The following is a 25,292-nucleotide window of genomic DNA, read 5'->3' on the forward strand; positions in this document are numbered from 1 at the left end:
GCAACCAACAGATTAACTAGCATCCACAACTGCCAGTCTGGATCACATCCTCCTTGGTCCAATCAGCTAAAACTGAAGATGTTGGGTATTAGCTATGATATAAATATGGCTAGCAGGCTAGCCATGGATGAATGGAGACTCAGTTCTTAGAGAAGGGGACATGGACTGGACAGATTACTGAAAATATGTCTCAAAGTATATCTAGCACAGGTGGACACAAATCTACCAGCAATACAACAAAGATTGGGGCATCACAGATAATTGTCTACTTCAGATAGAGGCTGTTTATCTTCTCTGCTACATATTTAATGTCATCAGGGATCTGGAAGAATAGAGGGTATCGGAGACAAAACAAAGTAGCTAAAGGTGGTAAGTTAGAGATTATCACCCATAAGTACATCTGAACACTATCTACCCTGCAGAAACTTTTGCGTTTCTGATTTCCCTTGAGGAAATGAAATTAACATGGAGAAGTAAGTAACTTTTCCATCAAGAAAAGAAAGTAAGGTGTCTTCTCCATGCTTCCTCCTCACCGCCCATTTCCCTTTTCTTTATTAAGTACATCTTTCTGGCAGGAGGCACAAACAGAACAGCCCCACCTATGTCATGAAGGAATAAGCCAGGTAGAAAGGTTAGGAAGAAGAAAGTTAGGATTCTAATGGGTTGTAAGCTGGTTCAGATCGATGCTACAAGCGAAAGCTTGATGAGAGTCAAGGGAGCTTGGGAGTGCTGCATGGGGGTCTCAAAACAAAAATGATTTTAAGACCACGTATGGTGGCTCATGCCTGTAATCCCAGCACTTAGGGAGGCTGATGTAGGTGGATCACCTGAGGTCAGGAGTTCGAGACCAGCCTGGCCAACACAGTGAAACTGTCTTTACTAAAAATACAAAAATTAGCCAGGGCTGGTCACGGGTCCCTGTAATCCCAGCTACTTCAGAGGCTGAGGCAGGGGAATTGCTTGCACCGGGAAGGTGGAGGTCACAGTGAGCCAAGTTGCGCCATTGCACTCCAGCCTGGGATGACAGAGTGAGACTCCATCTAAAACAGATTTTGAAAAAATTGATTTTCTGTATGATGGTGCTGTGGCAACAATCATGATAAAGGAAGGTGAGTGGTCAACGCCAACCACTTGAAAGAAAATTCCTTTGAAAAACACAAATGTTTGTGGCAACTTGTGTGTATGTGTTGAGTGTGTGGGTGTGTGGAATGAAAATGTTACAGACCTGTTTAACAAGTCTAGTCACAAAATTAATGGCTTTAAATAAAAACTCTGCCTTGATTAACACAATTAGTGTAGCAGCTGAAGTACTAGCCGAACTGGGATCTGCATGGCAAAAAGGGAGTCCATTTAAGCTACTGGTGGGAATTTAAAGACATTTACTTGGGGTACTAATGACTTCAATTAAGGTAGAACACATTACTTAAACCAAGCAAATGATCAGCCTCTGCATAGAGGAGTGTGAAGAGGGCCTTAATTAATTTACTAATTGCACTTTTCATCTGAAGCAGTGTCCTCGATGTGGATGTGTTAGTGGTTTAGTTGCTGTTTTCTCTAACCAAATATGGCATTTCTTATTGGAGATGGGAGGGAAGGGGTGGCTATGGATGAAGCCAGTCCTGAGATGGGCAGATGCCTGTCTACTTTAAGTGACTTTCTGGTCCAAAATGTTGCCTTAACACTTGTTGAGGTACCTAAAATTTCCTAGAGTTACTCCAATAAAGTCCTCTTATAAAATAGAATCTGTTACTTAAAAGTACTGAAATTGGTAGGTTTTTAGCACCCCCCGCCCCTGCCGTCCAATATTTTAACTTAGTGTTTCAGTGATAGGCATGTGGTCTGAGCGGAAGGTTATCTCTATTCTCTCTCTCTCTTTCTCTCTGATGTAAAGGAGGGCCTGAGGGATTTGTTCTGACGGAGGGTGAGGGTGGAAAGGAAGACTCAGGGCAAGGATACTGCTGCCCAGGGAGGGTGTATCCATCTAGGGAACAGCAGGGCAGACAGGATTTAGTACTAGTTTCGTTTCAATGAGTTTCACAGTTTCACTTTCTTTGACAATCTGTTAAGACATGGAGTAGAGTTTTCAACATCATTGTGAATAAGCGATGGAATTTGCTAATGTGAGAAATTGTGAAATTGCCCTTTGTAGAGATTCTGGCAGAATTGATAACCGAATCTCTCTACTTCTGGGACATTTCTTCTGGAAGAAACCCTGAGGAAAGAGTGTCCAAATTCACAGATTGGCCACCAGGGGTCGCCAGAAGAACCGAAAGGGCTTCTGAGGCAAAGCCATAGTTGCTTCTTGCTCTCCAATGGGAGCTGCGGGGCCCACCCTCTTTTATTGCTAGGGAGACTTCTTACTTAAGTATTTAGGATTCCTTTGTTCTTTAATATTTAGAACTTTTTCTGTCCCTTCCCTTTTAATCATCAGTTCTTGCTGCAGGACTTTGATGTATAAGTCATTGGTAGAGGTTTTATTTTCTCTTAATTAAATATGTAATATGAGGGGATTACTCATTTTTTTAGATCTCAGCTCAAATGTTAATCCATGACCGGAAACCTTCTTTAACTACTTAATCTAGTGTCTCTCCGTTTCTCTTTCATATCGCTCAGTTAGTTACTTGCTTATTGTCTTCCCACACCAGTAGAAAAATCATCAGAGCTGATACTTAAATAGATGTGCCGGGCACTGTTCTAAGTGCTGTACATAGGTCCACTCTAAAACTGCATGGAGACCTTGGGAGATAGGCATGAATAGTATCCGTATTTTCAAGCAGAGGACACTGAAACACAGCGGAGTTAAGTAATTTGCCCAAGGTCACACAGCTATAAAATAGCATAGCTGGAATGCAAACCTTGGCACGCTGGCTCCAGAATCCATGCTTATAACTAAAACGTGTTCTGCCCGTTCATAGGTAGGAGTTGGTCTGCATCCACAGCCTTAGACAAAGCCCTGTGCGTAGTTGGCATTATATGTTAAGTGAATTAATACACTGTGGTAAATTCATAGGGTGTCATACTATTCAGAAAATGATGACATGTACTGGTATGAAGAGATCTTCACATATTAAGTGAATACAGCATATATAGAGTATAGCTTGATTTTATTTTTGGAAAATATGTGTATGTATATTGTGTATGTAATAGCTACGATACGTATATATGTGTGCAGGGGGACCATAGAGAAAAATCTGGAAGAGTACACATAAGTGTCTCCATGATCATCTCTAGGAAGTAGAATTTCTGGGGTAAGAGGGACTTTTAAAAATACCTTCATTGAAAAAAAAAATCCTTTAGTTAAGAATAAGTACTATTTTTATAATGGAAAAAGTTTAAGAAAAAATTTAAAGCTTTTGAAAAACGAAATGCATTAATTATCTTGCTTCATACACTCTTGAATTAAAACTTCAATATGAGAAATGTTTTTAAAGTCCTGAATTTTGTAACGCTGTAGCTGACTCAGTCATTTCCTCATTCGGTCTTAAGTATTGCAGGGTGGTTTTGTTCAGGAAGTCGTTTGTTCTTTCCAAATTTGAGGGTAGGGCAAGGGCTGCATTCTCATAATTGAGAGCTGAATATATCACCCTAAGGATTGTCACAATAACCTCATGCCATTATTATGGCCATAATTAATATTGTACCTCATATCATGGCATTTGATGCCGTATTTGACAAAAGTCTGCATGCTGTGACACAACGGACTCTTGGGTTTTTGGCACTGAACACGCATGTACACCTTTATTTTCCAGATGCGACTTTTACATCTTATTCCAGATAAGGGTGACATTAGCTCACAGGTTGTTTAGCCCATCAAAGTAGAAAAATATATGCGTGGGCTTTTCTTTAAAAACGGGCTTCTTCAAGGGTTGTTGAACCTCACTCACCTCCTCCAGGAAAGTAAATCTGGAGCAAGGTCAGCTGAGGTTGGAGGTGTGTACACAGATCTTGTTATTGAAGCATTCCAAGAATGCAGTGTCCTGTGCTTCAAAGTTGCATAATAAAGATGTTTGACACTGAGGTGTTTGACTTGACTTTGTAGTGTGGCCTCTCAGAGTCAGGCTATTTTTCTGAGAGTCCAGAGATCTGGTTGATTGTGCCAGGTCACCGGAAGGGACATGGAAGGCCAAGGGAGAATAGGGTGTCCTCCCCTCTTCAATAGGGGAGGACAGCCTGGAAATCAGAGGGCAAACTCTCCATCCACCTTAAGACCCTCAGCCCCGCCTACACATTTGAACCACCTGGGAGCTTTTGAGAAAGGAAAGACCAATGAGGCCTCCTCCCCACAGACCAATGGAATTGGAATCTCTGGGATTTGGGCCTGGAGAATAGTATAAAAATACTATCCAAAAGAGAAGAGCTCTCCAAAATACTTTAATGAGCACACTGTGGCATCTAGGAGTTCACGTGTAGTTTAGGAAGGAAGTGGGGTTGGATGTCCACTGGAATTAGTGGACACAGCATCTCACATTCCCTGGGAGGCTGAGAAGAGTGGGGACTACCTTCCACCCAGATCCCATTGTTTTTCCATCTCTCACAATGTGCTCCTACTGCCGAGTGAATCCAAGTGGAAGGCGGTGCTGGTGAGTGGATCTGAGAGGAGATAAAAATCCTATTTAAACAAAACATACAATTGGATTGCATGCAATCTATCTGTACATGACAGAATAGGAAAGTGGGCTCTGTGGTGGTTTTTCCTTACTCCTGTAGCCCACACTTCCCTGAGCAATTTTTCACTAGTTACTCCTGCCTTAAGTGCTCCAATGTCTGTGAGCAAGTCAACAGAATGAGGGTTTTGTTTTATAAATCAAAGCAGAGGCCGGGCACAGTGGCTCACGCCTGTAATCCCAGTACTTTAGGACGCCTAGGTGGGTGGATCACCTGAGGTTGGGAGTTTGAGACCAGCCTGGCCAATATGGTGAAACCCCCATCTCTACTCAAAATACAAAAATTAGCTGGGCATGGTGGTAGGCGCCCATAATCTCAACTACTCAGAGGCTGAGGCAAGAGAATCCCTTGAACCTGGGAGGCGGAGGTTGCAGTGAGCTGAAATCATGCCACTGCACTTCAGCTGAGCGTTATGCAAAGGACTTCATTTAATTCTCCCAGCAAGCATACAGTGTAGCTACTGTTATTGATCCCGTTTTTATAGGTGGGGAAACTGAGGTCCAGAGAGCTTAGGCAACTTGCCCAAAGTTACACACTGGTCGGTAGTAAAGACTAAATTTGAATCCAAACAGTTTGGGGCAAGAGCTTCCATGATTATTCATTATATAATACTGCACTGACTCCTGGGGCTTCAGGCCTGCTCATCAGAGGTCCCAGTCAGACTCTGGGCTTGTACCATTTCTGTTTCCTTAGTCATAATCATCATTTATATTTATTGTGCTTTTATCATACATTAGGTATTGTTCCAAGGGCTTTAATTATGTCACTTAATTTCTTTTTCTTTTTTTTTTTAATTGGAGATGGAGTTTTGTTCTTGCTGCTCAGGCTGGAGTGCAGTGGTGCGATCTCAGCTTACCATGACCTCTGCCTCCTGGGTTCAAGTGATTTTCCTGCCTCAGCCTCCCAAGTAACTGGGATTACAGGCATGAGCCACTGTGCCTGGTCAATTATGCCACTTAATTTCTTAATGCTCAAGAATGAGCCTGAGAGGTGGCGCCTCATAGGAAGGGTGTGCCCCAGCCCACAGCCATTCCTACAAGCACCTCTGTGGTAGCAGGTCCCCTGGTCCCCTTTCCAAAGCTGTGAAGGACTGTTAGGCTCTTGGTGACTGGGGAAGAGAAGTTCCTCTGTGCACTCTGTAGCCATGGTTGAAACTTGGCTCAGCTCTTCCTGCAGGTCTTGGCGGTGGCATCCCTGTCACCTCTTGAGTCAGTCTTGCCTTCTGCCTCAGCCTTCTCCTGTCATCCAGGTCGATGGAGTATGTCCACTCAGACCTTCCAATGCTTGGTTTGTCTGCACAGCCAGGCCAAGGCAGAGGTGGCAGGATTTCATTTGGCCCAAAGCTAGGGGATCCCTGCTGACTAATCATGCAACAAGCCACACCATCATGCTGGGGCCCACTATTAGGTCCTGCTAGAAGCCGAGATCGGGGTGCCAAGTAGAGCTTTTTCCAGGTGGTTCTGGAGGATTCGCATGGGGAGTGTGCCTCCTTCCCCTTCTAGGTCTGTGCTAGTGAGAGGGTTTCCTTTGCCATTTCCCTGGTGTACAGCTCTGCTCCTTGGCTCTGCTCCTGGCTGGATCCTTCTCAGCTTTCAGGGCTCAGGGCAGCACTCAGACCTCATGGAGGCCTTTGCTGATCACCACCTCCTTTACAGCCTCCAGGGACTCTTAAATCACACCTGTATTTCCCTTTTACACTCTCCAATCATTGTCTTTATTTATTTATTTTTTATTTCAGACAGACTTTTGCTCTTGTCACCAGGCTGGAGTGCAGTGGTGCAATCTCAGCTCACTGCAACCTCCACCTCCCAGGTTCAAGTGATTCTCCTGCCTCAGCCTCCCACGTAGCTGGAATTACAGGCACCTACCACCACACCCAGCTATTGTTTTGTATTTTCAGTAGAGACAGGGTTTCACCATGTTTGCCAGGCTGGTCTCGAGCTCCTGACCTCAGGTGATTTGCCCGCCTCGGCCTCCCAAAGTGCTGGCCTTGTCTTTATTTCTTTACGTATTTATTGCCTATTTTGTCCATGCAATTCTAAGTTCCAAGAGGACCTGAGTTTTCTTCTTCACTCATTGTTCTGTGTACCCAGCTTCTGGCACTGTACCTTGCCCATAATGAGTGCTCCATAAATACGCAGTGAATGAAATAGTTGAAAAGTCTCTGTCATTGAAGGTGATGGTATTGACACTACTGCCAGTAGCTCATTTTCAATATCACAGCCCTGCCAATAACCCTCCTTAGTATATGTCTCCCCCATGTCCTACATAAATCTGTACCTTGTTCAGGGTTTTATCACTGTTAACGTGCATTGGCTAGAGGCCCCTGGGGCCTGCCAGCTCTTCTTCATTTTCCACCATGTTGAATGAAGTTGTCATGGTCCCTGTGAACATGTTCTTAGTGAACAAAATCAGAAAGGCGTTTGGGCTCTCAGTGCAGAAGGGAAAGTGTCAGTGAGAATGGATTCTTTGTTGTGCCTCTGTTGGGAATATGCACGTTAAATGGAAGAGTCCCAAAGAATCCCCTTTTGCACTTAAACAGCTAAAAAAAGATAACCGTGCCCTAGGCAGTGTGCTAGGTGTCTGGTAGCATGCACAAGGCAAGCGTCTGCATTGAAGGGGCTTTCCGTCTCTTGGTGGAAAAAGACTGCATGACAAGAAGACACCAGCATACGAGGCACAGCCTCATTCAAACAACCAAAGATGGTCAGTACTTTGCCTAGAGTGGAGAGTGGTGGAGAGTGGTCACTGAGGTCTGGGAGGTTTTGTGGAATTTAGTCACAGCCCTGTAACACTAAGCCTCTGTAGCCTTAGTGTGTGTGCTCTGTAACACTTAATGTTCTGTGTGGTCACTGGTTTTTACTGTTTCCTCTAGATAAAGCCGGAAGGTGCCCCGGTAGTTCTCTGGCTACAGGGCGGGCCAGGAAGTTCATCCCTGTTTGGACTCTTTGTGGAACATGGGCCTTATGTTGTCACAAGGAACATGACCAGTAAGTATCCTTTGCACGATATTTCCTATAGAATCTTCCATCTGAGCCTTACATCTGCTCCAAAACTTATTTAGAGTAAACACTGCACCGCTAGGAATAGCTTCACCAGTCCAGATGATCAAGACACATCTTTGTGGCAATGCCCATCCGAGAAGGAGGAGCCACGGGGGTGAGTGTCCTGACTGGTCTGCTTTCTCCCTTGAAATTTGGGTGAAAAGTTCTAATCTGTTTTCTTGCAGTCTGCTGCTGACTCAGGCATTCTGAGTTTGCTAAAACAGTTGGTATTTATTACTGTTTGGGACAGCTCTTTGCATGGGACTCCTGGGTGGAGTTATATTCTAATTACTCACATGAACTAAGCACTTTATGGTTGAGTCGCACACATGATCTGATAACGTGGAGGCAAGAGACTATTGCAGGTGGGGGCTGAGGTGGAGAAAGATAAAGAGCAACATCTGGCTGTTGCTGAGTTTGCCTTCATCTCTCTTTTTTTTAATTTTGGGAAGAGTGTTTACTTCCCCTGGGTCGGAATTTGGAGTGTGAGCCAGTCTGTGACTCAGTATAAAGGCTTATGTTTCAGTTTTGTTGAAGTAGTTCTCTTCAAGAGATCCAGCATTAAGGATGATTGATTTAGTTGGACAGATGGATGTTACTGCAGAGGTGGTCGGTGGGTGTTTCTTCATGAACCAGCCTCCTGAGGTTTTGTTTCCAAGCTTTATCTCAGAAGTAGAAATGCTGTGGGCTGGGGGCAAGTGAAGGAGAGGACTGGGGAGGGTAAAGGTGCAGGTGCCTCTTCCCCACCATGAGTGTGAAGTGCTGTCAGAGGGGACAGGAACAGTTCACAACGATCAGCGGGTGTGTTGGGCTTCTGACCTCCATGAGGCCTCGGTGGAACGCTTGTCCATGACTGTCTCATCCCTGTTCTGTTTTCACAGTGCGGTACAGAGACTTCCCCTGGACCACCACGCTCTCCATGCTTTACATTGACAATCCAGTGAGTCTGGGGCGACACTGTGAGCCGTCAGTGCTGCCTCTCCTGTCTTTCTTTTTTCCTTCTTATATTAAGTACATTCACAGAATAGACTGAGTTTTTGCTTTTCAAAATAGAATATAATCTGCAAACTTAAAACCATCTTGAGATTTAGTTTTTCCTTTTCAAAGTAGAATTTAATCTGTAAAATTAAAACCATTTTGAGATTTAGCTTTTCTGTTAACATGTATAATCATACCTGAGTTTGGGAATTTTCCTTGCTGCTTTCTCTCATTTCTTCATTTGTTTTTTGGAGTCTCGCTCTGTCGCCCAGGCTGATGTGTAGTGGTGCAATCTTGGCTCACTACAACCTTGGCCTCCTGGGTTCGAGCCAATTTTCCTGCCAAATAGCTGGGATTACAGATGTGTGCCACCACACCTGGCTGATTTTTGTATTTTTAGTCGAGACAGGGTTTCACCATATTGATCAGACTGGTCTCAAACTCCTGACCTCAGGTGATCCACCAGGCAGCCCATTTCCTCATTTTTAATCCTATGAGATGTCCTGTTCACTGAATTAGATAACCCAGAAGGAGGGATTTGTTTCTTTTCACTAAGAATATGGGTTCCTTGTATCAGGGATTATTATATAGTGTCAGAACTTCTAATCTTTCACATAGAGTTCTAGATCCAAAAAGTCAAAACTGGTCTCCTTCAATTACATGTTTTAATTAATTTATTTTTTTGAAATGGAATCTTGCTCTGTCACCCAGACTGGAGTGCAGTAAGCCGAGATGGCTTACTGCATCCTCCACCTTCTGGGTTCAAGCGATTCTCCTGCCTCAGCCTCCCAAGTAGCTGGGATTACAGGCTTGTACCACCATGCCTGGCTAATTTCTATATTTTTAGTAGACACAGGATTTCACCATGTCGGCCAGGCTTGTCTTGAACTCCTGACCTCGTGATCTTCCTGCCTCAGCCTCCCAAAGTGCTGGGATTACAGGCTGGGATTACTGGCCTCCTTCACTTACTAAGACTAGCAGAATGCTTCATCTCTGGACAAAAAGTGATAATCTTCTTGGAGAGGTCTTCCAATATTGGTTCTATTAAGGTGCAAAATAGGAGAGAAACTTAGGGTCAGCTTCTACAGAGTTGGAGTATCTTTGCCCCCTTAACTAAAATCTTTTACTTCTCTCACTATTCAGATGGTCCAAAGAGAACAAAATAAATAAAAGGGAAAAAAATGTCAACATGCTCCTTCCCCCACCTTGTTTTGGCAAGCTTCCATATTCCTAGTCTATATCTGTGTATTTAAAGAAAAGATGAATTAAACACCCTTGGGTGTTTGGAAAACCAAAACACGAAAATCTTTATACCAGATGGGGAGTCCATTCCTTATGCAAATTGTTAACCTAAAAATAGTAGCTGCTGCTTTCGATTTACAGTTCAGTTGTCTATGAACTTCTAGCTATAATAAAATATTAGTTTAAAATTAGTCTTAGTTACTCTAAACTCCTTATTTACTGAAGAGGAAATGACTTAATGGCCCTATTTCTCGCAAATAAAAGAAGTAGGAGGAGAAAGACAATGTACAACTACCCTTTATCTCCAGCGTAGAGAATCTTTTTTTTTTTTGGAGATGGAGTCTCACTCAGTCGCCCAGGCTGGAAGGCAGCGGCATAATCTCGGCTCACTGCAACCTCTGCTTCCCAGGTTCAAGTGATAATTATTATGTCTCAGCCTTCCGAATAGCTGAGATTACAGGGCTCACCATCGTGCCCGGCAAATTTTTGCATTTTTAGTAGAGACAGGGTTTCACCATGTTGGCCAGGCTAGTCTCAAACTCCTGACCTCAAGTGATCCACCTGCCTCAGCCTCCCAAAATGCTGGGAATTCCAGATGTGAGCCACCATGCCCAACCAAGAGTTTCTTATTGGCAGGACAGAGCAATGCACTCTCGAGGTCTCAGAGAGGAGACAACTTTTGATCTTTTGATACTGTAGCAGGGGACGAGAAAGATGAATTCTTCCTTCTTAAATCAACATCTGGCAGGGTCTCCACTGAGGACCAGGACAGCCCTGCCACTGACCCCAGGGCAAAGCTCTGTGTTGGTGTTTTTTTGGGCTTTGGGGGATGGACAGAATAGGTGGAACTCAGGATCCTTCTGGGAGGAGGGCTAAAGGCATGGGGGCAATGGCAAAAAAAAAAAAAAAAAAAAAAAAGTCAGAGCTTGTCCTTTGGAACAAGTCACCTTCCAGTGTGGGACCTCTCTGCAGGTCCCTAAGGTGTGTGTTTCTCTTTGTTTATACCTGCTTGTTTATTTCTCCTGCAGGTGGGCTCAGGCTTCAGTTTTACTGATGATACCCACGGATATGCAGTCAGTGAGGATGATGTAGCACGGGATTTATACAGGTGAGATGCTCTGCCTCTATCTTGGTCGTCTTCAGACCAAACATTTTTCTATCTCAGTAGGAAAATTCTCCTAGTGTTTTAATTATTATTGACTGAGATTTATAGTCCACTTCCTGAAGATAATTTCAGGATACTTTCACATCTACACACACACAGCAGAATTTTTCAATTAGAGATTATTTTTTAAACCTTTCAACCAGACATCTGAAAGGTTTCTGCTTGTTTTCAAAATTGTATTTAACTTTGCCTTTGCAGGGGACATCTTCTCAAATATTTGTTTTGTTTCCCAGGATTCCTCTTTTTTTTTGACTTTTGGATGCAATTTTTTACTTTCTGCTTCTAGTTCAAAGCATTTCCAGGCTTGAAAACTTAGCTTATTAGTCTCTAGTCTTCTCCCTTCATCTTATGAAAGTTTCCTTTTGCAAAAAAAAAAAAAAAAAAAAAAGGGGAAAAATGTAAAGTTGTAAGTCTGGCCAGTGTCCATATAATTTCTCCCTTTCTCTTTTTACTCATATTAATCTTTGCTATTTTTAGCATTTTTTAAAGAGCAAGTGACCTTTCTTATTTGGTCAGATATTTCCAGTCTACAAATTATTACTAGAGACCAAGTCCTAGATTCTTTCTGGTCACTAGGGCACTGCCTTATGAATCATGATAATTTACTAAAAGAACCCTAGTGGCCAGAAGGAGTTAACTAGGTCCCTACCTCACACCGCCACTAAGCACTCTGTTAATTACCGCCAATCCCCAAAGCCGAGAAAGTGCATCTAATAGGAGTCAGGGTTTGCTGATCTCTGACAAAAGCTTTCCATTGTACATTTCTTTCTCTCTGAGGCAGATATGGCTGGAGTGGGAGAGAAGAAAGTATAACTTCCTAGCCTCTTTCCCAAAGAGCCTCTTTCCCCTCTGCCCACCAAGAGAAGAATATGGCTGTTGTCTTCTCCACTTTTATTTTCCACATGTTCCATGATTCGATCAGGGGGATGCCCAGGACCCCACACTTCTGCTTCCAGATACGGTGGGGTCCTAGGGATATATTCACCAAGATCCTCGAGAGGTGTCCCCCCAGCACCTCCTCCCCCTCCCTCCACAGACTGCGGTCCTCACAGGCTTCCGCAGAGTCAGGGCCAGGGCTCTCTTTGGCACTGTGTGCTCTCTTTCTTCAGATTAGAAACCTCCTCCCTCCCCCCACCTCCCATCCCTCTTTGGTTTAAATCCAAACAATCTCAGTGGTTAACTAGCAAACACCCTGAGGGCAGAGGTTCTGTATTGAAGAGGGGCATCAGCCCCCTCCAAGACAGAGCATCTCTGCCAAGCCGTTTCTGTCTCTCCTTCCCCTCCCCTGAAGATGGTTACAGCTTCCAGTTGCCCCTCAGTGTGAGGATGTCGACTGCTGACATGTGGTCTGTCTCTTCTTGCCTGACATGTAAAGGGAATCTATTTCAAAGCGTTCATTGTTTATCGTGTTGTAGTTCTTTTTGCTTTAGGCTCTTAGAACTGGAAAATAGCTAATCAGGGATAGTGCAGAAAACTGATTTCAGCTGTTTCCTTTATAGTTTACACTGTTCATTTCCCTTGTGACCGCATTCTTCTCTCCAGCTGTCCAGATGGGTGTTTGAAATAAGAAGGTCGCTTTAAACCTGCAAATGGGCTACTACAGGTTTAGAGAGTGGGGCTTTCGTTTTCTCCCTTTGAAAACCATCTTTCTTTTTTTTCTGGAAATCCCATTCTTTTTGACTATTAGTAGTGCTTGGCTGTAAGCAGTAGGCCCCTAAAGAGATGTTTACCATTCACATTTATGGTGCTTTTCTTTGTGTTTGGAAATAAAACACTTTCACTAACAAGACATTAAAATACTTTCTCTCCCTCTTTTCCTATTTGGAATATGCTAGTCACAATGCCTCTCTGGTTTAAAAAAATGATGAAATTTACTAACTTCAATTTGGAGTGTACTAGCTGGTGCGGCTCTCCTGCCACTGTTTACTAATTGCCTGTTGTGTGTCAGCAGCTGCTCTTGGTGCCGGTGAGACAGAAGCAAGCAGTCTCCAAAGCCCTTGCCCTCCTGGTGCTTAGTCTAGTAGTGGCCCTATAGTTAATTTCTTAGCAGCCACATGAAAGTGCTACTATAGTTTTCTCCTACATGTTGGTTTGCAATGGGAAATTATATGTAGGATTGCTAAACAAAGCTTCATAGCAATGCAGCTAGGAAGCAGGCTTTCTATATGAAGTGAGAAGCCTCTGTGTTCTGTGCCAGGTGGAGAGGATCATGGCTCAGCCTCATTCAATGTAGAATGAATGCAGAAGAGGCTCCCCACACATGCTCCAATAGAGCGGCAGTGCCAGGATTCCTGTTGCTGAGCTTGTGTCAGTCTAGCGCAGGGCAGGTGAGCCCCAAAGTGGGGCTTAGCCTGTGAGGGTTCTTGGCTTTGCCTAGGAAAGAATTCAAGGGTGAGATGGAGGTAGAAGAGAACAGCTTTATTGAAGGGGCAGTGTCACAGCTCCATGTCTGCTCCTACAGGGGTACTCTCTAGTCACAGTAGCAGCTTAGGGCAATTTCGCAGTCATATTTAAACCCACTTTTAATTACATGCAGATTAAGTGTTGGTTCATGTGGAAATTTCTAGGGAAGGGATAGTAGCTTTTGGGTCTTTGGGTCATTGCCATGAAAAGGGGTGGTAATGCCTGGGTGTGGCCATCACAATGGCAAACTGATGTGGTCCATTGGTAGGCACGTCTTATGGAAAGCTGCTTCCGCTCAGGTCCTGTCTTAGCTAGTCCTCAATTTGATCCAGCATCTATGCCCCGTCTCTGTAGTTGAGTCCCACCTCCTACCTCAGGTCCACTGCCAGTGATGGTAGGTACACTTTGCTTGGCTTTTCTTGGCATAAAGCTTTTGCTTACATCATCTGAAACTTGATTATCCTGAATGTTGCTTGTGTTTGTGATTATGCTTCTGTCTCCATCAGAACTGACCAGATTCCAGTGCTGTCTTTAGGTCTACAGTGCATGATCAAGTCCAGTCACCTTTTCTGCCCTGCATCCACCCAATCTCTGTTTGAAAAATTATCTGAGGAATAATTTTCTCCTAGTCATTCTTCCTTGCAATCTCCTTGTGAGCTTTTAATGTACCTTTCTGCCAGGAAAGAGCCCTTAACTAAAATTCTGTTTATTAGACAAGTCCTTGACACAATGCCAAGGTGGCCAAATGGAATCTCCAGGAAGTGGCATGCTGCTTGTGCCATGTAGCTCTTATACCTGAATAAATGCAAGGAGTGTGCACATGTGCACACACACGCTTATGTATTAGATATATGTTTAGCAGTTCTACTTCTGAAATTTGAAATTTCGTGTGGGCATGATTCTAGATTCTACTTTCTGGAAGATGCTTACCATGTAATAAGAAGAGTTCTTGACTAAAATACTGTTAAATGGGCAAATGACATATGTAAATCTAATTTATTAAATTGACTTTTTTCATTCTTCACTCTCTTTGAAGAAATGGGAGGGCTACCAAGTTACCAAGTGCTTGCTTAAAAAAATATAGCCAATTTTTTGGCTGTGAAATCAAAACTGTGAAATTAAAACTCCATGCTGGCCGAGTGCGGTGGGTCACACCTGTAATCCCAGCATTTTCGGAGGCTGAGGCGGGCAGGTCATGAGGTCAGGAGATCGAGACCATCCTGGACAACATAGTGAAACCCCATCTCTACTAAAAATACAAAAAAATTTGCTGAGTGTGGTGGTGCATGCCTGTAGTCCCAGTTACTCAGGAGGCTGAGGCAGGGGAATTGCTTGAACCTAGGAGGCAGAGATTGCAGTGAACTGAGATGGTGCCACTGCACTCCAGCCTGGGCGATTCTGTCTCAAAAAACAAACAAACCTGATAACTTCTTGAAGTGGAGCCTTGCCTTAGAAACTTGAGCTAGAGAATCCTGCCATTTTCAAGATAGAAGTAACCTGGGGGATTATCTCCACCTAAGTTGGTCAGATAAAACACAAAATACCTAGTTAAATTTGAATTTCAGATAAACAACAAATAAAATTTTAATGTAAGTATGTTCCATGCAGTATTTGGGACATACTGATACTAAACCATTATTTGTTTATCTGAAATTCAAGTTTAAGGCACGTCTTATGTTTTCATTTGCTAAATCCAGCAACCCTAATGAATCGCCAGCAAATACTACAAGGAAGTAAGCTTTAAGCTAAAGCCAAAGGCTTAACTGAGATTCACTAAATTACCTATTGGCCATTCCAACAAGCAGGAAGAAAGAAAAGGAAGTTGTTTTTAGTCTGAAGGTTGGAGCGGGAAGGGTGGAGAATGAATATCTATTTTAATCTGCGTTCTAAAGCCAGCTTATTGCCAGCACAAACATGGAAGCTATAAAATGCAGTGTCTCAGATTTAGTTGCTACAAAGGCCACTATAAATAATGGATACAGAAATAAACCGAAACTCTGCAGTAGTGTTTCATGGTGAATTTTTATGCAACCTTTGAAAATTAAATATAGCTAGCATCATGGTGATTGCAATGACCCAGTTTTGCCTCTTTGTAACCCTTGAACTTTTCCTTCCTACTGGGTTTCCAGAGCCTCCTTGCCTTTCATCTTCCCTGGATGGTTCATGGCCTGTAGTCTCTCAGCAGGAAGCTGGGCCAAAACCCTCCCCTAGCCTTGCAGGCACTGCAGTCTGGGTCAAAACACTCAGAGTTTCTGAGTTACTCAAGTTTTTGTTTTTTTTTTTTTGAAATATTTTATTCAAGCAGAGAATCATTTAAAAATCCACTGTTTTCTTATTATGAAATCATTCCTTGAGTCTGTTAAAATCTATTTCATCACTGAAGTGGCTATTGGCATTCTTTTTTTATTTGAGACGGAGTCTCACTCAGTTGCCTAGGCTGAAGTACTCAGTGGTGCAATCTCGGCTCACTGCAACCTCCGCTTCCTGGGTTCAAGGTATGCTCCTACCTCAGCCTCCTGAGTAGCTGGGACTACAGGCGTGTGCCACCAGGCTAAGCTAATTTTTGTATTTTTAGTAGAGATGGGGTTTCACTGTGTTGGCCAGGCTGGTCTCTAACTCCTGACCTCAGGTGATCCACCCGCCTTGGCCTCCCAAAGTGCTGGAATTACAGTGAACCACCATGCACAGCTGGCTATTGACATTCTTTAGTAAATGTGTTTTTCTTTTTTTCTGTTTTTTAGCCCAGTGGCCACTGTACATTTATTTCAATATCTGTGGCTGTTTGCTGTTTTTCTTTTAAATTATAGTCATCTTACAGTTTTTCTGTTCTTTGGTTATTAAAATACTGACATCCTGGGAGCTCCATCAGAAATGTTTAGAGTCCCCCCACAGTGGGGGTTGGTAAGAAACTAAGATCCCCCTTACTTCACAAACCTGGGCTAATGGAATTATAAAGTTTGCAGAGCTACCTCCAAGAATTGCTATGTAACATGTGAAACCCATGTTATTTGCTCAGGGTGCCCTCAATAGTTATATGATCCAAACTGGTAACTCAGTGATTTGGAAACATGCCCAGAGTGGTGATGTCCACTTATCCAAACTTCTTATCACAAAGTAAGCCCACACCTATTGGGTAAATAGAATGTCCTACAGGAGCGCATTGTGGAGTGGATCTTATTTCAAATGTGAAAGCTATTGCCAAAGGCTTAGATTTGATATCCTAGCATGAAGAGATCCTGAATCATTTTTCTGATGAATTTGTATTGTTGTTGTTGTTCTTTTTGCAGTGCACTAATTCAGTTTTTCCAGATATTTCCTGAACTTCAAAATAATGACTTTTATGTTGCTGGGGAGGTAAGTAGAAGTCATATTCTCTTGTGTGCTTCAAACGTCATCAGAACTGAGATATATTATGAGTGTAGTTTGCATATTTAAAATCTATATATGTATATACATGTACACATATGTATCAGTATTGATTCATTCAGCCTATATTCAAAATTCTCCCAATTATGAAAATACCCTTCATAACATTTTTTAAATCCCAGGGCTCACTGCATGCTCACATGTTACCATGGGTGCACTAGGTGGTCTCAGTCACCTGCCTTGTCATGTCCTCGTCATGCATGATGATGATTTGAAGAGTCCAGGCCAGGTGCCTTGTAGAATGTCCCGTATTTGAATTTGTCTGATTTTCTCCTCAGTGCTTAGGTTATGTCAGAATATGTGGTTGAGAGCATCACACAGATGGTGTGTACTTTGTTGCCTCTCATCAGGAGGCACATGATGTCAGTTTGTCCCGCTGTTGATGATGCTAAACTGGATCACTCTGTCAAGGTGGTGTCTGCCAGATCTTGCCATTATAAAGGCACCTCATTCTGTTAATAATTAATAATTCAAGACCATTTGAACACTGTTTCCTCCTAAAAATGCCACCCAGTAGTTTTAGCATCCATTGATAATCTCTGTCTAAATCGGTTATTACACTGTGTGTGGTGGGGGTGCGTAAAATGGTGATTTTTCTTTCTTTCTTTTTTTTTTTTTTTGAGGCGGAGTTTTGCTCTGGTTGTCCAGGTGGGAGTGCAATGGTGCCATCTGGGCTCACTGCAACCTCTGCCTCCTGGGTTGAAGCGATTCTCCTGCATCAGCCTCCCGAGTAGCTGGGATTACAGGCATGGGCCAACACACCTGGCTAGTTTTGTATTTTTAGTAGAGAAGGGGTTTCTCCATGTTGGTCAGGCTGATTTCAAACCCCCGACCTAAGGTGATCTGCCTGCCTCAGCCTCCCAAAGTGCTGGGATTACAGCTGGGAGCCACCATGCCCAGCCAAAATGATTTTCTAATGTATCTTTATGTGAATATCTTTCTGGCATTCTTCCTTAGAGAAGACTTTTCCCTTTTCCTCCTATTACTTACTTTAAAAATAGTACTCTGGACTCACAGATTGTTATTTCTATTTGATCTGTTAAAATTTGTTATCATTGTTTTTGATGCTTATAGTGTTTTAAATTTGCTCATGAGGAACCGCTTCAACTGGCTCCTGTGCCCTTTTGACAGGTCTCCATTAGCCTCCAAGTGTGTCCCTGCTTTTTGACACAAATGTATGTTCCAGGAGCATCCTGTACTTGTACTTTCCCTGCCCTAGCCTTGGAATAAGTCAGTTCTTCACAGAATGCTGGTTCTTTTTCATGGGGAATGGTATTTAAAAAGCAAGTCCTCAGCACTAAGTGGGCTCCTTGCTGCTGGGATGTCATTGCTTTTAGACTTTGTGCATGGGCAGAGCTAGGAAACAAAATGACCTCATGCTGATACTTATAATTCTAATTCCACAGCACAAGGTTGTCTTCTCTCTTCCCCGTTTCGCGTTTGTTTAACGCTTCTCCCGCGTCGAGGGCTGTGGTACCTAATAGCATCGGTGTGTTTACTCTTTTGCTTACTCCTACAATATGTCCAAAGTGGCTTCAGAATTACTACCTGAGTACCATTACCAACAAGAAACAGCAAGATTACTTTCATTATTTTTTGCTGCAATTATTTTTATCCTTAAATTGTATCTCACTACACACTTAAAATCAAAGTACTGTGTTTAAAAGTTATAAGAATTCTGTTTTTTAAGGGCGATGATGTTACAATTTAATGCACAGTTACATTCATTTGTCTATGTTGGTTTCAGTTTTAGGGCTTGCTTTTTGCATCCTTTTTAAGATCATTTAAAATGTGTGTACCAGCCAATCATTTGAGAACACAGGTGCAGTTCTCGGTGCTAGGAATACAATGGTGAATAACACTGAATAACAAAAAAATCCCTGCCCTCATACATTCTAGAGAGGTAGACAGTGATAACTCAAATACATGCTGTAAAATCAGGCAGTGGCAAGAGTCGTGAAAGAGATGCAGTAGGGCAAGGGCTGGAGAGTGACCGAGGTGTGGTTTCAGATAAGATTGTCTGAACAAGGCTCTCTGACAAGGAGATAATGAGCAGAACCCTGAATGATGTGGAATAATTTCTGCAGTATTTGTAAGAAGGGCTTTCCTGGCAGAAGGAACAATAAATGCAAGACTCTCCAGCTGGGACAGGCTTGGCGGGTTCAAGGAAAGCACAGAGCTGCCGTGGTAGGAGCTGAGCAGAGAGAGGCCAGTGGATCCATCCTGTAGGGTCCGGCTGCCTGTGGCAGACTTTGGACTTTGTTCTGAGGGTAATGGGAGACCATGAAGGGTCCAGTGTTCACTGACAGAACATTTAGAATCCAATTCAACTGAGCACAGATACATTGAGTATCTACTATGTTTGAGGCACCGGACAAAGATTAGGAATTCAGTGGTTTGTAAGACATCGACCCTGCCCTAAATCTGAAGGTCTAATAATTAAAATACTGATGAAAGGTACAGTTAGAGAAGTATTATCTCTGATCCAGGAGTCTTGATAAAAGAAAAAAAAGTTAAGCAAAATTAGAGAAGTAACTATAAAGACTAGTAGCCACAGGAAAGGTACAAATAGCTACCTCTCAATGTGGGATCCTCAGGAAAGGCCAAGCAGAGGAGGTGACAAACTGGGTTTTGAAGGATACATAGGGGTGTGTTAGGCAAGGCTCTTTTGGTTGCACGTGTCACAGAAACCCTATTTAAAGCAACTTCAGTGAAACAGGGCATTGATTGATTTAGCGTCAGGTGTGGCTGGATCTGGGTGCTCATACTTTGTCATCAGGATTCTGCCCGTCATTCCCTCCTGACCAATGTACTTGGCTTTGTACTTCTCTGGTTTGATTCTCAGGCAAGTTCTTTTCGTGTGGCTCCCCTGCTTCTCCATCCATCCCAGGGCAGGTATAGCCTATCAATTCAATGTCTCTTTCCCAATAATTCCATCCCCCCAGATTCCTGAATCTCAGATGTTCCACTTGGATCCCATGCCTATCCTAGAACCACCAAGTGGAGCCAGGTGGTTGGAATATACAGATTGGCCATAATGGTGCCTGAGACCCACCCCAATACCCTGGGAAGGTAGGGACAAGGATGGGGGCACTCATACTCTGAACCGCAAGAATGGGAGATGAGTGGTCTCCAGAGGAAGATCCAAGTGATGACACCAGAGGTAGGGCTGTAAGGATGCTGGTAAGCACGTCTGCGGTGTCCACTTTCAGGACACCAGAGGTAGGGCTGTAAGGATGCTGGTAAGCACGTCTGCGGTGTTTACTTTCAGGACACCAGAGGTAGGGCTGTAAGGATGCTGGTAAGCACGTCTGCGGTGTTCACTTTTAGGGTGAGAAAGAAAAATGGTCCAAATTTTTCTATGGGAATAGCAAGTCACTGGAACTAGCAACTTCTTTCTTCTCTTTCTAAGGTATTTGGAAGGGTTATTCTGACTGTTGAGCATACTACACTTTAGGTTTTTTAAGCCAGTTATCCAGCAAGGATGATTTAGGACCCCTCCTGGTAATTTCTGGCTTTTCATTGTCTTTTAACCAATTTCAGAGCCAGGTTAGGGAAGCGAATAGGAAGTTACACTCCCATTATTTGGCAGCAACCCTGGAAAATGCCCATTTCACCTCCTGCAGAAGAGCAATGTACTTTGTGTGTAATGTCTGTCTTGCAAATAATCTGGTGATATTGTTAACCATGATGTTGATGCAAACCATGATGTTTGGCAAAGTTGCCAAATCCCAGATGAAAAATTTGACTTGGTTATTTCACATCTGCCTGTGGTTTTATGCATATCGTTTCCTAATGTGTGTAGAAAAGGACAATTTTCTTTTTACCTTCCTTGCTGCCAGGATGAATACTTTAAGGAAACCTGTGCCACCTGAGTGATGAAGGTGGATGTGAGGTAGATTGTCAGGAGGTACCATCTTACAGAACTACCTTCAGTCTGGGGGCACTGCTCTGTCTAGAAGAAGAAAAAGCACTTTGTAGTGATGTCTTGATGGTTTATTATGAATAGTAGATTGCTATGTTTCTCCAGTTTAGTTTGTCCCGTCTGGATTGTCTTTTGTTTTAAGGCTTTGTGGCAGAAAAGAGAAGTGGAAGGCTTTCTGGATTAATAATTAGGAGACCTGGGATTCAGGGCTGGCTTTGCTCCTCCCTGGATGATTTCAATAAAATCTTTCAACCTCCCTGGGCCACTGCTTTTCATCTAACAGAGGAGTTGTTAAATTAGATCGCTTCCAGGGATATTTTGCTTTACTAGAAGTTCAAATGTAGTTATCTAGACTCACTCTTAAAGCATCTGTATGTAATTGCAGTTTTAATGTAATCCCTGCCCATTTTTCCTCTTGCTGATGCTACCACCAAAAAACAAAACAAATTGTTCTAGATTTTTCAAGAAGAAAAAAAGTCCTTTCTCTTCTAAACTCTTAATTTTCTCACACTCTTAGGAAACCTGAATAATGCTGCTCGGTTTGTAGTGCCATCTTCAAAAAACCAATGCACAGATTCAGAAACGGTTTTCTGCTTTTCAATGTAAATGCACCAGACCTAAATATCTTCACATTTGTGTGTGATGAATGAGAGGAGCCTGATGCTCAACGGGTCTGGAGCAGCTGTTCAGAACCCTGATACGGTATGAAGGAGCCTGGAAATAATAATAGTACCTACTGCATAGGGTTGTTCTGAGCATTTAGCTAGATAATCCTCTCAGTTATTAGCATAGTGATTGGCTGTGGTGAGTACCCAACATGTGAGGACTGTTATTCCCATTTATGTTGAAAAGCTTCATTAATACATTATGACTCCCAGCCATTCAGCCTCATGCATGTAGATAAGAGCTGAAGTGTTAAAACAAGCTCCGCTAACTCGTTGCTGGGATATGGCATTGTCCCCTCTACTCTGTGTCTATTATTCTGAAATCATTTTAAAAAGCAATAGTTACTTTCTAAAAAGAAAACGGAGCTTAGCAGTTGACATTAGAAGTTGTGCTTGTTCATTTTTTATATGGACAGCAGCAAAATGTGTCCAGGCCCACCCCAGACTCTGCCTTGCCCTGTGGATGATGGTGTGGCCACACCAGAGAAAGTGGAGTGGGCCTGCCCTCAGTGCAAAGGAAATGGGAGAAGCTGCTTTGTCGTCTTCCTCCTCCTCTTCCTTTCTGCCCAGAACACCAACTGGAATTAATTTTCTCTAAAAAGAGACAAATGTGTTTGTAAGTCACCCTCCTCAAGGCATTAAAAAAACAAAAAACAAAAAAACAAAAAAAAAAAACACTTCAAAAAGAGAAACAAGCTGCATTTAATTCCCATAATTAACTTTCTTTCTAAGTGTTATCCTTTCTGAGGCAGTGACTATTGGTGAAATTGCCCTTGTTCCTGAGGCACAGACACATGCAGCGTCCTCTCAATTGTATGTGAGCCCAGCTAGAAGTTAAAGCAAAACAGCCCTCACTGGAAGGCAGGCAGGTGACGGGATCAGGGGACTGCCCCTTGTTCTCTGAGCCTGTGACTTTGTGTGCCGCTCTGGGGAACGATTCAGTGCCTGTGGGAGGTTGTGGCAATGCATGAAAACACTTCCAAACTAGCAGGGCCTGTGGTTAAAACTGGCCATCTCTTCCCCATCAGCAAAAAAGGGCAGGCTCTTTATAAACAGTTTTGCAACCTTAATTTATTTGAGGACTGAATAGAGACAAAACTTCGAAGCTGTTTAAAAATGAACTAGGGAGCTTAATGGGATACTTGATCTTCATCTGTACAGGTGAAGTCCCTGTTGGAAGCACAGTGTCTGACAATCTTTGCTGAAATCATCATGGCCCATTGGGTTAGGGGGCAAGCTCCCGGTGTGCGAGAGCTGTGTTTGTTTTATTCAATACTAAGCAAAGTGCTTAATGAATATTGTAGAATGGGGTTCATGCAAGGCTGCCTTTAGATAAAATAAAAAAATAATTCTTTCCTGCATCTTTTTGCCTCCCTTTTAAAACATTTTTTATTTTAGGTTTGGGGGTACATGTGAAGGTTGTTTACATAGACAAACACTTCCACGGGGGTTTGTTGTACATATTATTACATCACCCAGGTGTTAAGTTCAGTGCCCAATAGTGATCTTTCCTGCTTCTCTCACCTCCTTTTAATTGCCCTTCTCTCCCCACACTAGGTCCTGGGCCCTGGGGACTCTCCTTTGGCCTCCATCATTTTTCAGGGCCATCCCCTACCTCAGCCTCTCTCTCCTCAGTCTATTGTGCTCAGCTCCTATTTCTCCACGCTTCTTCCATCCCCATCATGATTGTTCTGTTTCTCTCCCTCATTCTGTCTTCTTATCAGCTCATTGTTCCATAGAAAGGATCTGATAAATTAGAACCAATCTGGTGGACTCTCAACATGTTTGCATTTGAGTAGAGAGTAGAGCCTACCTGATGGATAGATATTTGTAATAGGATAATTTCGAATACTGGCATGCAAACAGAGTGGGGGCAACCAAGGTGGGGTGGGAGAGCAATTCTAGAAGGAGGCCTATATTTATTAGCATTCTATGTAAGTCCGTGCCATCGTCCTGTTAGCTCAGGCTTGGGATCATTAACTGTGATGGCTAGTAGGGATGCTTTGAGAGCACATAGTTCACATATTTTATCTGTAGATTTTACTAGAGAATATTTATTGAGAATGGACTGTATGGTAGGCATCATGCTAAACACTGGTTTATACATTACCTTGTTTAATCCTAACAGTTGCCTTATGAAGTAGGTGCTGTGATTATTCTTCCCATTTTACAAGTGAGGTTACCGAGGCTTAGTGAGTTTAGGTATGCCTTACCAAGGCCACCCAGCTGGAAAGTTGAGGAGCCAACACTGGAACCTGAAGAGTCAGACTCCGGAGCCTGAGGATGGTAGTGAAGGAATGAGCTAGTGGTGCAGCCTTGTTCACCAAAATGCTTGTTCACCAAGCTGGGTGCTCTACCTTGTGCTTGCATGGTCTGGAGGACCTGCTTCAGATTCACTTTGTAGAGAAGGGAGGCAGACATCCTGTTCCGTATTTTATGCTGGATCTCTAGGGTTATCAACCTTACACAAACAGAAAAGAAGTTCCCTAGCTTCTTGAATGTCTCTGTCTTTCTGGCCAAGACTTAGTTTTAATCATAAAGACTTGACTTTGATCATTAAGTTTTATAGAGTAAGTGGAAGTTTCAAGTGATAAAAAGACTTGAAATCTTCGGAATGCAATTATTTCTCAAGGCTTGGAACTTGCTGAATTTTATTAGATAACATTCAAGCTGTTATAACTCTTGAACCCACGACAAATGTCTATTTTCAGTTATGCTCATCTGTACTTGCCAATATTTTCTTTGAGAATTGAAAAGGGATTTGTGACTACTTATTGAGTTTAATATTACAAAAATCAAGGTTTAAGCTGCAACCGGAGAATCGAACAAGGGCATATGGAAATGTTTGCAAGTTGAGTCTCTGGCTTTTGGACAGCATATCCAAGTCAAATCAATACATATACGCTGAGGTTGCATGGATAAGAATATGAGTAAATCAGAAGTCAGAAAGGAATTACCATGCTGGAGCAGGCAGCATAGAGACATAAATAGTACCTGAATAGATGAGAAGTTTAGGTCGGGCATGAGAAATGCTAACTTACATCTATTATGCAGCTTCGTCCTTATGAATTGTATCTATAGTGAGCAAACAAAGACTCAGTTTGTTGACTGTGGCCCAGTGTGTTCAGGCTTTTAAATAAAGAGTAACTGCTGTCTCCATTTGAAACAAAAGGGTTTATTCATCTCATTGAGGCACCTGGCTTCAAGCTGAGTTTCTCCAAACTGGCACTCAACTCAGAGTAGGTGGGAAAACGATGCATCTTGTTCACCTATGCCTGTCAATGATGGCTTTTTAAAATTAAGGAGCAGCTTCTCAATACAAAATAAGAATATATCATTTGGGAGGCAGCATGTATTTTTGCATAAGTTTATGTGACTAAAAATTGGCTGTAGATTGAAATGTTTTTGCTATATGCCTATGCCTGTAGATTTTGCAGGTTTCTTTTTAAGCCCATATTCGAAAGAAATAGATGCTTTGATAAATCCATATTCTTGTTAGAAGGCTTTTTCTTTTAATTGCAGCAATATGGTCTTGAAATGAGATGACGCATGGTCTAGAAATGTCCAGGAAATTATAGAGATTACCACAACACTAAAATTCCAGCTTTCCTCATTCATTAATTTTCTAAACTGGCTACTTTAAGGCCACACTGCTCTCGAGAGAGAAAATCATGGTACTGAGGGAAGTGAGATTCTACCCCAGACTAGATGAAGCCAAGGTAGGTCGCCCTAGCCTAATGCTGTCCTCTTGGCTGCTAAATGGTCCCCATTACATGGAG

The 25,292-nt window shown here is 42.7% G+C and overlaps 1 protein-coding gene across 1 annotated transcript in view; it reads left to right on the forward strand.

Moving 5' to 3' along the window:
- CPVL (carboxypeptidase vitellogenic like) overlaps positions 1-25,292 on the forward strand; it is a 157,662-nt gene that overhangs the window by 39,943 nt on the left and 92,427 nt on the right. The window contains exons 4-7 of the mRNA XM_002751466.7: positions 7,541-7,655; positions 8,591-8,649; positions 10,958-11,037; positions 16,785-16,851. Coding sequence (XP_002751512.2) covers positions 7,541-7,655; positions 8,591-8,649; positions 10,958-11,037; positions 16,785-16,851 — 321 coding nt within the window. The remainder of the gene's footprint in view (positions 1-7,540; positions 7,656-8,590; positions 8,650-10,957; positions 11,038-16,784; positions 16,852-25,292) is intronic.

This window comes from Callithrix jacchus, chromosome 11 (assembly GCF_049354715.1).
Source record: "Callithrix jacchus isolate 240 chromosome 11, calJac240_pri, whole genome shotgun sequence".
NCBI classification, from domain to species: Eukaryota; Metazoa; Chordata; class Mammalia; order Primates; family Cebidae; genus Callithrix; species Callithrix jacchus.